At 39.3% G+C, this 10,951-nt stretch overlaps 1 protein-coding gene across 2 annotated transcripts in view; it reads left to right on the forward strand.

Annotated features, from left to right (window-relative positions):
• Positions 1-8,890, forward strand: part of IPO8 (importin 8) — an 82,844-nt gene extending 73,954 nt beyond the window's left edge. For both annotated transcript variants that reach the window (XM_080809947.1, XM_080809948.1), the window contains one exon: positions 6,903-8,890. In XM_080809947.1, the coding sequence (XP_080666073.1) occupies positions 6,903-7,000 (98 nt within the window). In that variant the 3' untranslated portion in view covers positions 7,001-8,890. The remainder of the gene's footprint in view (positions 1-6,902) is intronic.
• Positions 8,891-10,951: the final 2,061 nt, after the last annotated feature.

Consider the following 10,951-nt stretch of genomic DNA (forward strand, 5'->3'; position numbering starts at 1 on the left):
AGTTAATCAGTTGGATGGCCCATCTAAACATCTTAACCCCAGATAGACTGAAGGTACTTCATGAGTTCTTGCAAAGGGCTTGTCTTCCTGGAAACGAAACACTCTTCATTTCTTTTTGCTGGGCTTTATGTGATTCTTGTTGATTTTCAGTTTTTTGACCTGGAGAAATTATTTTATGCAGACATGATTGTTGTTACTCCTAGAAAACCAATGGAAAAGATTTTGTAGTTACAAAAATATTTTAGTGGAAAACATCATGGAACAGGTACCTGGGATTTAGGACCTAAGTTCTTCAGCATGGATTTGAATTTTCAGCCCTGCATAGTCTATGTCAGTCCCCCTAATAGGAGAATTCTGGGCACACTTCTAGCAGTAGACTATGGAACTGTTAAAACACAGCTCTGAGACTTGTTTTCATTTTGCTTATTTTTACTAGAAGTTGAGATAGGGGAGGTAAAGTTTTTTTTAGCAGTTTTTCTGTGATAGTAAACATAAGTTCTTACTCACATAGCCCTGTTAAAGGTTAATGCTCAGGGACATCAGGGGAAGATGGCAGAGTAGGAGGACCGTAAGCTCACCTCATCTCACTGATACAACTAGGTAACATTCACATTAGGGTAAATAACCCAGAGAATGACTCAAAGACTGGCAGAACAAACTTCACAACAAAAGGTAGAGAAGAGTCCACATCAAAGAGGATAGGAAGGGCGGAGATGTAGTGGGGAGCAAAATGGATGGGTCTGTCCACTGGTGGAAGGGACCTGCGGGCATGGAGAGAGGAGAAAAACAGATTATCATACTGTAAGCCTGCATGGAAAGATGAATCCCCATAACATCTGGCTTTGAAAACCAGAGGGGCTGAATTTCATTAGTTCTTACAACCAGGGTGGTTTATAGCCTGGAACTTTAAAAAGCAAGTTCAGTTCCAGGAGAGCCTTGAGGGCTATAGAAAACTGGGTACCTACCCCCCATAGCACAACAAACAACCTACAGAGATACAGCATAGAGGCAGCACCTTGAAAAATGCCTGGGGCATACAGGAGGGAGAATTATTTACTAATCTCAGAGTATGTCCCTGAGGGACAGAGATTACTGAAAGACTCCACCAGGAACAAAGTTGCTGGTAGGTGCCATTCCCTTCCTCACTCTCCCAACCCCCTGCCCCAGCATAAACACTAAGATACCTGCTGGAGCCAGCCTGGAACTGGCCTTCACCATCTAGCTTGCTTACACTATGCAAGCTTACACTTTTCAGCTGGGCCTGCCTCAGTCCTGGTGCTGTCTTTAGTCCCCCAAAGACTAATGCAAACCTTGCCACCACTGTGTTTCCACTGTGCACATTGTGGGGGTCTCAGTCCCAGCAGTGGTGGCCAGTCTTGTTAAAACTGTGCACCCTGCCTGTGCATGCCTTGTGGATTGGCCCGGTCTCAGAGACGGAGATACATCTCTGTGGCAGAGGGCCAGTGCCACCTTGTTAAAACTACTTGCTCCACCCATTACTTTCAAGACAAGATATGTAGCTGAATTTCCTAACAGAAACAAACACAGAAAGTCAGACAAAATGAGGAGGAAGAAGAAATGTCCCAAATAAAAGAACAGGACAAAACAATAGCAAGACACCTAAACAAAACAGGAATAAATAATATGCCTGATAGAGAATTTAAAATAACCGTCATAAAGATAACTTACTGGACTTGAGAAAACAATGGAGGATTTCAGTGAGCTCTTTACCAAAGAGAAAACATTGGAAAAGAACCAACCAGAGAAAAGAACAATAATTGAAATTAAAAATACACTAAATGGAATAAATAGCAGACTAGTGGAAGCAAAATGGATTAGCAACGTGGAGGACAGAGTAATGGAAAGTAATCAAGCTGAGCAGGTGAGGGGAAAACAAATTATGCAGAATGAAAATAGACTTAGGGAGCTCAGTGTCCCCATCAGGTATAACAACATTTGCTTACAGGGATCCCAGGAAAAGGAGAGAAAGAGGGCAGAAAATTTATTTGAAGAAATAATAGCTGAAAAGTACCTTAATCTGGAGAAGGAAATAGAAATCCAGATCCAGGACGTACAGACATTCCCCCAACCAAAAAATCAACCAAAGAAGGTCCCTTCCAAGACAATAATTTAAATGACACAAAGTGGTGATAAAGAATTTTAAAAGCAGAAAGAGAAAAGAAAGTTATGTACAAGGCTGTCCGTGGATTTTTCAGCAGAAACTTTGCAGGCCAGATGGGAGTGGTAAGATATATTCAGAATGCCTGAAGGAAAGTATCTGCAACCAAAAATACTCTATCTGGTAGGGCTATTATTCTGAATAGAAGGAGAGATACAGTGTTTCCCAGACAAACAAAAGTGAAAAGAATTCATGACCACTGAAGCACTATAAGAAATGTTAGTGGAAAACAAAAACCATGAATAAGAAAAGTAGGAGCACAAAGGAAGTGAAAATAAGTATATCTGTAAAAACCAGTCAAGGGATTCACAAAATAAAAAGAAATGAAGTATGACACCATATACCTAAAATATGGGAGTGGGGGGAGTGACAGGTGTAAAGAAAGTTCAAACTTAGGTGACCATCAACTTAATAAAGACTACTATACACAGAAGATGTGGTCTACAAACCTAATGGTAACCACAAATCAAAAACTAGTAACAGATACACAAAAAATAAAGACAAAGGAATCTAAGTATATCACTAAAGAAAACCAACTTATGGGGACAAGAGAGCAAGGGAAGAAAGGAATGGAGAAGAACTTCAGAAACAACCAAAACCAAATAACAAAATAGTAGTAAATACATACCTATAAGTAAGTGCTATGAATGCACATGGACCAAATTCTCTAATCAAAAGACAGAGGGTGATGGAATGGATTAAAAAAAAAAACAAGACCCATATATATGCAGTGTAGAAGAGACTCATTTCACAACATATGGAGACTGAAAGTGAAGGAATGGAAAAACAATTATCATGAAAATGTAAGTGAAAAGAAAGCCAGGGTAGCAATACTTAGACCTTAAACACTGTTACAATGGACAAAGAAGGACGCTACATAATCATAAAGAGAACGATCCAACCAGATGATATAACAATTGTAAACATTTATGTACCCACCATGGCAGCTCCCAAATATATAAAGCAGCTATTAATGAACAAATAAAGTAATTGACAGGAATACTAGAATAGGGGACTTTAACACTCCACTTACATCAATGGATAGATCAAAAGAAAATCAAGAAGAAACGGTGGCTAATTTAAAGGACACATTGGGTCAGATGGATCTAACAGATATATTCAGAACATTCCATCCTAAAACAGCAATGTGCACATAGAACATTCTTGATAATACAGGCCATGTTAGGTCACAACGCAAGTCTCAACAAATTCAAAGTCATACCATGCATCTTTTCTGAACACAACACTATGAAAGTAGAAATCAACCCTAAGAAAAAACCTGGAAAGGACACATATACATGGAGATTAAATAACATGCTAGTAAACAATGAATGATTTCTTGGTTGACCCAAAGAAGAAATAAAAAGATACATGTAAACAAATGAAAATACAATGGTCCAAGATTGTTGGGAGCAATAAAAGCCATTCTACAAAGTTCATAGAGGCCTACCTCAAGAATCAAGAAAAATCTTAAAAAACTTAACGTATACCTGAGGGAGCAAGAAAAAGAAGAACAAACAAATCCCCACACCAGCAGAATGAAGGAAATAATAATTAGAGCAGAAATGAATGATATAGAAACTAAAAATTAGAACAGATCAATGAGGTCAGGAGCTGGTTCTGTAAAAAGATCAACAAAATGGATAAACCCTTAGCCAGATTCAGAGTAAGAGAGAAAGAGGGGACTCAAACAAAATCATAAATGGAGGAGGAGAAATAACAACCTAAACCACAGAAACACAAAGGACTGTAAGAGAATGGTGCAAAAAATTATATGCCAACAAATTGGATAACCTAGAAGAAATGGATAAATTTCTAGAAACATATAATCTCCCAAAACTGAACCAGCAAGAAATAGAATGTTTGAACAAACTAATTATCAACAATGAAATTGAATCAGTAATCAGGACTCCCAACAAACAACAGTTCAGGACCAGATGGCTTCACAGGTGAATTTTAACCAAACATTTAAAGAGTTAATATCTGTTCTTAAACTTTTCCAAAAAATTGAAGAGGAAAGAAAGCTTCCAAATTCATTCTGTGAGGCCAACATTACTCTGATATCAAAATGAAATAAAGACACCACAAAAAAGAACTTCAAGGTCAATATCTGTGATGAACATAGATGCAGAAATCATCAACAAAGTATTATTAGCACAATAAATCCAACAATACATTAAAACAAATCATTTACCACAATCAAGTAGGATTTATTCCCAGGATGCAAGAGTAGTTCAGTATTCACAAATCAATGTCTTACATTAATTACATCAGTAAGAGAAAAGATAAAAACCATATGATCATTTTAATAGATGCAGAAAAAGCATTTGACAAAGTACAACATCCATTCATGATAATAACCGACAACAAAGTTGTTGCAGATGGAACAGAGCCCAACATAATAAAGACTATATATGAAAAACCCACAGTTAACATCATACTCAATGGTGAAAAACTGGGAGCTTTTCTCATAAGGTCAGAAACAAGACAAGAATGTCCATTTTCACCAGTTATTCAGCATAGTACTGGAAGTCCTAGCCACAGCAATCATGCAGGAAAAGAATAAAAATTGGTGAGGAGGAAATAAAACTTTCACTATTTGCAGATGGCATGAGACTGTATGTATGGCAAACTCAAGAACTCCATCAAAAACCTACTGGAACTGATAAGTGAATTCAGTAAGGTCACAGAATATAAAAGCAACGTAGAGAAAACCATTGCACTTATTATACACAGTAGTAATGAAGTAGCAGCAAGAGGAATTAAGAAAACAATCCCATTTGCCATTGCACCAAAAAGAATAAAATACCTAGGAATAAACTTAACCAAGGAGGTAAAAGACCTGTACTTTGAAAAGTATAGAACATTAATGAAAGAAATTGAAGATGACACAACCAAATGGAAAGATACTCCATGCTCAGGGGTTGGAAGAATGACTATTGTTAAAATGTCCATACTGCCTAAAGCAAGCTACAGATTTAATGCAATCCCTATGAAAATACCATCAGCATTTTTTACAGAAGTAGGACAAACAATCTTAAGATTTGTATGGAACCACAAAGCCTCCAAATAGTCAAAGCAGTCTTGAAAAAGAAAAACAAAACTAGAGGTATCACAACCCTAGATTTCAAGATACACTACAAAGCTATAGTAATGAAAACAGGATGGGTACTAGCACAGAAGTAGACACACAGATCACTAGAAAAGAATAGAGTGTGCTCCCCCCCCCACCCCAAAAAAAAAAGAATGGAGAGCCCAGAAATAAACCCATGATCATACGGTCAATTGATCGACTACAAAGAAGGCAAGAGTATGCAATGGAAAAGAGTCTCTTCAACAATGGTTTTGGGAAAACGAGACCACTTTCTTACATCACACACAAAAATAAACTCAAAATGGATTAAGGACATAAATGTGAGATCTGGAACCATAAACTGCTAGAAGAGCTCATAGGCAGTAATTTCTCTGACATTGGCCATAACATCTTCTAGACAGGTCTCCTGAGGTAAGGGAAACATAAACAAAATAAACCGTTGGGACTACATCAGAGTGAAAAGCTTCTGCACAGTAAAGGAAACAACCAACAAAACTAAAAGACAACCTATGGAATGGGAGAAGCGATTTGCAAATGACAGTCCAATAAGGGGTTAGTATCCAAAAAATATATAAAGAACTTACACAACTCAACACCCAAAAAACAATCCAATTAAAAAATGGGCAGAAGACATGAATAGATATTTGTCCAAAGACGTACAGATGGCCAACAGACATGTGAAAATATGCTCAGCATCATTCATCACCAGAGAAATGCAAATCAAAAACCACAATGAAATATCACCTCACACCTGTCAGACTGGTGAAAACACAAGAAACAAGTGTTGGTGAGGATGTGGAAAAAAAGGAACCCTCGTACACTGTTGATGGAAATGCAGTTTGGTGTAGCCACTGTGTGAAACAGTATGGAGGTTCCTCGAAAAGTCAAAAATAGAACTACCATGTGATCCAGTAGTGGCACTACTGGGAATTTACCCAAAGAATACAAAAATACTAATTTGACGATATATGTACCCCCATGTTTATTGCGGCATACCAGCCCAGGCGTCTTTTGATAGAGGAATGTATAAAGAAGATGTGTGTGTGTGTGTGTGTGCGCACGCGTGCACACACACACACACACTGGAATATTATTCGGCTACAAATAAGAATGAAATCTTGTCATTTGCAACAGTATAGATGGATCTAGGGAGTATAATGCTAAGCAAAATAACCCAGTCAGATAAAGACAAATATCATATGATTTCACTCCTGTGTGAAATTTAAGAAACAAAACAAATGAACAAAGGGAAAACAAGAGAGACAAACCAAAAAACTGACTCTTAACTAGAGAGAACAGACAGATGGTTAGTTACTAGAGGGGAGATGGGTAGGGGCTCGGGGGAAATAGGTGAAAGGGTTTAAGAGTCACTCATCTTGGTGAGCACAGAGTAATATATGGAAGTGTTGCATCACTATATTGTACACCTGAAATTAACACTGTATGTTGTGAACTACATTAGAATGAAAACAAAAAAACGTTGTTGCTCAGTGGGGCAGAACAGCTCATATGAGTCACATTCCTTCACAATGCTAAGTATAAAGAAATCTAGCTCCTTTGAGGTTATTTCCAACTTTGTCACCTTAAATACTCTTGTTCTTTCCCCCTCTTTCTCTTGGCAAACACTAGAGGCAAAGAAGAAGATTGAACAACAGGGAGGCTTCACGTTTGAAAACAAAGGAGTCCTCTCGGCATTTAACTTTGGGACTGTGCCCAGCAACAACTGAAAGAAGGAACAGCAGCCTACCGAATGTCATCACTACATTTTACTTCACCGGGGGGACGTGAAGGTCAAGGGGAGGAAAAGAGTGGGCTGCTCTTCAGCACCCTCCTGCTGTGCCGGTTAATTCTGGCATCAGGCTGCGGTTTCATCCTCTCCCTCTTCCCCTTTGACCTTTCTCCCCACCCCGAAATCCATATTCTAAGCAGCTACTGTAATGTATGAAATTCAAGGAAAACAAAATCAGTGGACTGAAAAGGACAAATCATATTCTCCAAAGGATGAATGACCAAGGTGGTTTTAGAGGATTGAATTGAATTGCACGTCTCAGGTTTTTGCCATGCAGAATCAATGGATTTATGCGGATAACAGTGCCTTCTGTTGTACATGAATTATCTGAAAACTTTTTTTGGAGTGCATTGCAATTTTTTTTAAAGCATAAAACATATTTCTAGATATAATGTAAACCTTGGCTCTATGTTGACTTACTCTGCATTTTACTATGTGAATTTACTGTTAGGCAGTTAGCTACAAGTCACTCTGGTTTCAAAAACATCACTGCTCCCCTTGCTCACCCTGCTGCTGGGGGCTCTCTTCAGGGGTTGTAAAATATGCACTGGCTCTGGTTTTTCATCACATGTTTTGTGGCTTTCCTAACAAGTGTCTTATTCCCCCTTCCATCCTATTCTTGAGCCCTGAAAGAGGTGGTATTTCTTTTGGAGTCAGCAAATACGGATATAAATTTCACTTATAACATGGTGAGTTCAGGACTCAAAAGTTTCTTGGCAGCAAGTGACGGGAACTCTTTAGTCACTGGAATTAACAGTAAGTCTGAGTATATTCTGAATCATGTACTTAATTATGTAATGAATTGATTATTTTACTAAAGCACATTGAACTCTTACAAGAAGGGTGCTACATAAGCACGTGGTCTTTCTGGATGGGGGCTTGCATTTTCAACAACGTATCATTCCAGCTATGTTGGACCTGGGTCCAAAACATTTTCTAACAAAATTTTTTATCTGTGATAAAGACCCAAATGAATTTAACTTCTACTTTTCACACATCTGAATTTTCTCCTACCTTATTCATTCTAGCCTTTATTATAGCTAAGTTCAGCTTGTTATATTTTTCACGGGTTGGGGTGTTGTTCAGTTGCCCTCTTAGATGGTAATGATTGATGCCTATAAGAAATATTGCAGATGGAGGTTCCGGCTGTTTTTCTGAACAAATTCAACACTAAAACATGGATCACAGTGTTTTCATACAGTAAAGTGAAAGTGTATTTCCAAAACCTAATGTATTACTGGATGTGATAACAGTTTTCCATTTTTGTGAAATGTCTGCAGCATATATTTCCCCTCAGTGACTGGAGGAATTTTCTCCAGGTGCTTCCTATATTACCATCCCTTGTTAATATTAACTCTCTTTAGAAGTTTAGGTTATTTAAGTAGTTTTTACATAAGTAGCCTAAGAAGCCATGAGTTTCAGAGTTCAGTATCCCTTGCTTTCCTCTGTGCCTTTTCCCAAGGCATGGATATTGAATGTGCCAGCTGGCAGAAGAGAAAGGTGGCACTGGGGGACATTTTAGATATCTTAAGCTTTGAAACTCTTCTTATTATCCCCATGTCCAAAATGATTTATTTTAACAAATAATATGCCTTCACACTGGATTGTAAAAGGCATGTGATTTTATTTTTGTGAGGTATTGTCTTCTGCAGTATTAAAGGGAAAGAGATGTTAATGTGTATCATCCTATCTTGTTTTTGAAGCCAGGGTAGTTGTATAATTTTGTTACCAGCAGTGCTAACCTGAATGTGATCTGGTTAACTTGGAAATGCAGGAACTTATATGAATGTACTGTAAAATAAAACACGGACTGATTCCCAGGATTCTGAACCCCTCTGTGTGAAATGTTTTCTGGAGTGTGGAGGTACTTTAAGCAGATGATAAAAATCCATCAGTATGTTTTCTTGATTTTGGGAGGAGGTGGGACAAGGTAGCTGTTGGCTTGGGAGGGTAAGAAGGGTTCATCAGGAGAAGTTAGAGTGGAGAGTGGTTGGAAGCTAAAGCCTATCTCATAAGTCATGGTGTCCCGATGAGAAAGATAGGTGCTCTGAAAAAGCAAAGGTCATTAAAACCACATCAGGACCTTGAAGGAAAATAAAAAGGTGCTGGAAATAGAGCCCTTTTCTGATTGCCTTCTCCTAATCTGATGACAGCCTAACTTGAGTGGAATGGGGACTTCCAGGTAGATGGCAGAGTAGAAAGATCCTTAGCTCACCTACGCCCCCACTACTCCTAGATAAAACCTACATCAGTATGATTAACTGAGAAAACAACCCAAAGACTGGCAGAACAGACTCTCCACTGCTAAATATAGAGAAGAGGCCACTTCAAAGAGAGTAGGAAGGGCAGGATGCAGCTGGAAACCAAACTGCCCTTCAAAACTGATCATGGGAGGGACACCTCAAGCATGGATGGAGGAGACTATCAGACCCCATGCCAGGCACCCCAGGCATGGGGGACCTGCAATAGAAAGACTAATCCCCATAACATTTGCCTTTGAAAATCAGAGGGACTTTGTAAGTTTTTACAGTCAATGGGGCTCAACATTGGGAACTTTAAAAATCAGCAGACTCTGCCTGGAGAGCAAGAGGGCAAGAGGAAACTGAGTCCCCATCGTAAAGAGCATAGCAAACAACCCCACTGGGATGTGGCATAGAAGCAGCAGTTTAACAAACACCCAGGGTGTGAAGGAAGATATATTTACTAATCTCAGGATGTGTGCTGGAAGGGCAGAGATCCTTAGGAGATTTCTACAAGAACAAAAGAGCTGGCAGGCACCATTTCTCTCCCCCGGCCCCTAGTCTATGCCTGCAGGAACCAGCACAGCGTGAACATTCTCCACCTAGCTTTGTTAACAAGTGCACCCACTCCTCTAATCTACACTCAGAAGTCCATTCCACAGCAGTGCCACAAGCTTGGTGGTATGAAAGTAGCTCCAACAGGGGCCAGCATGACCCCAAAATGACACCTCCCCTGAGGGGAGGGGAAGAAAACCACACATACCAGTCTGAATGTGGTGAGAGCAGTGGCTGTGGGCAGACATCCCGCCTGATTATAGGCCCTGCCCACCAGGGAACATCTTTCAGGGGACAACAGGGAGAGTGCCCTGCAGTTAGGTGCTACTACAGCTCTGGCAAATGCCTCGTCTGACCCAACTCAAGCTGAAGGGAGTCCCAGACTGGCCCATTAACAATACAGAGACCAAACCCTCAACAGGCTAAGAGAGCCATTGCTGATGACTGAAAGCAAATGCAGCTCAGCCATAATAATAGGGCATGCAACACACATGAGAGACATCCCTAAAACACCAGGTTCTGGTAAACAGGGGACACTGCACTGCAGGACACCATAGGACCTTTTCTTCATAAGGACATTACTTTCAAGTGTAGGAGATTTAATTGACTTTACTAACACCCAGAAACAGACCCAGAGTTAGACAAAATGAGGACACAGCAGAATATATCCCAAATAAAAGAACAGGACAAAATTACAGCAGAAGAGCTAAGGAGATGGAAATAAATAATATTCCTGATAGAGAATTTAAAGAATGATCATAAAAATACTCATTGAACTTGAGAAGAGAGTGGAGAATCTCAGTGAGACCCTCAACAAAGAGATAGAGAACATAAAAGAGAACCAATCAGAGATGAGGATCTCCACAACTGAAATTAAAAATACACTAGAGGGAATAAAACCACAGAAAGCAGAGCAGATCAGTGACCTGGAGGACAGAGTAATGATGGAGGTCAATCATGACAAACAGGACAAAGAAAAAGAAAAATGAGACTAGATAAAGGGAACTAAGTGATACCATCAAGCATAATAATATTCACATTTTAGGGGTCCCAGAAGAGAGAAAAGGGGGCAGAAAATCATTTGAAGATCTAAG

This window comes from Martes martes (genome assembly GCF_963455335.1).
Source record: "Martes martes genome assembly, chromosome: 8".
Classification (NCBI taxonomy): Eukaryota; Metazoa; Chordata; class Mammalia; order Carnivora; family Mustelidae; genus Martes; species Martes martes.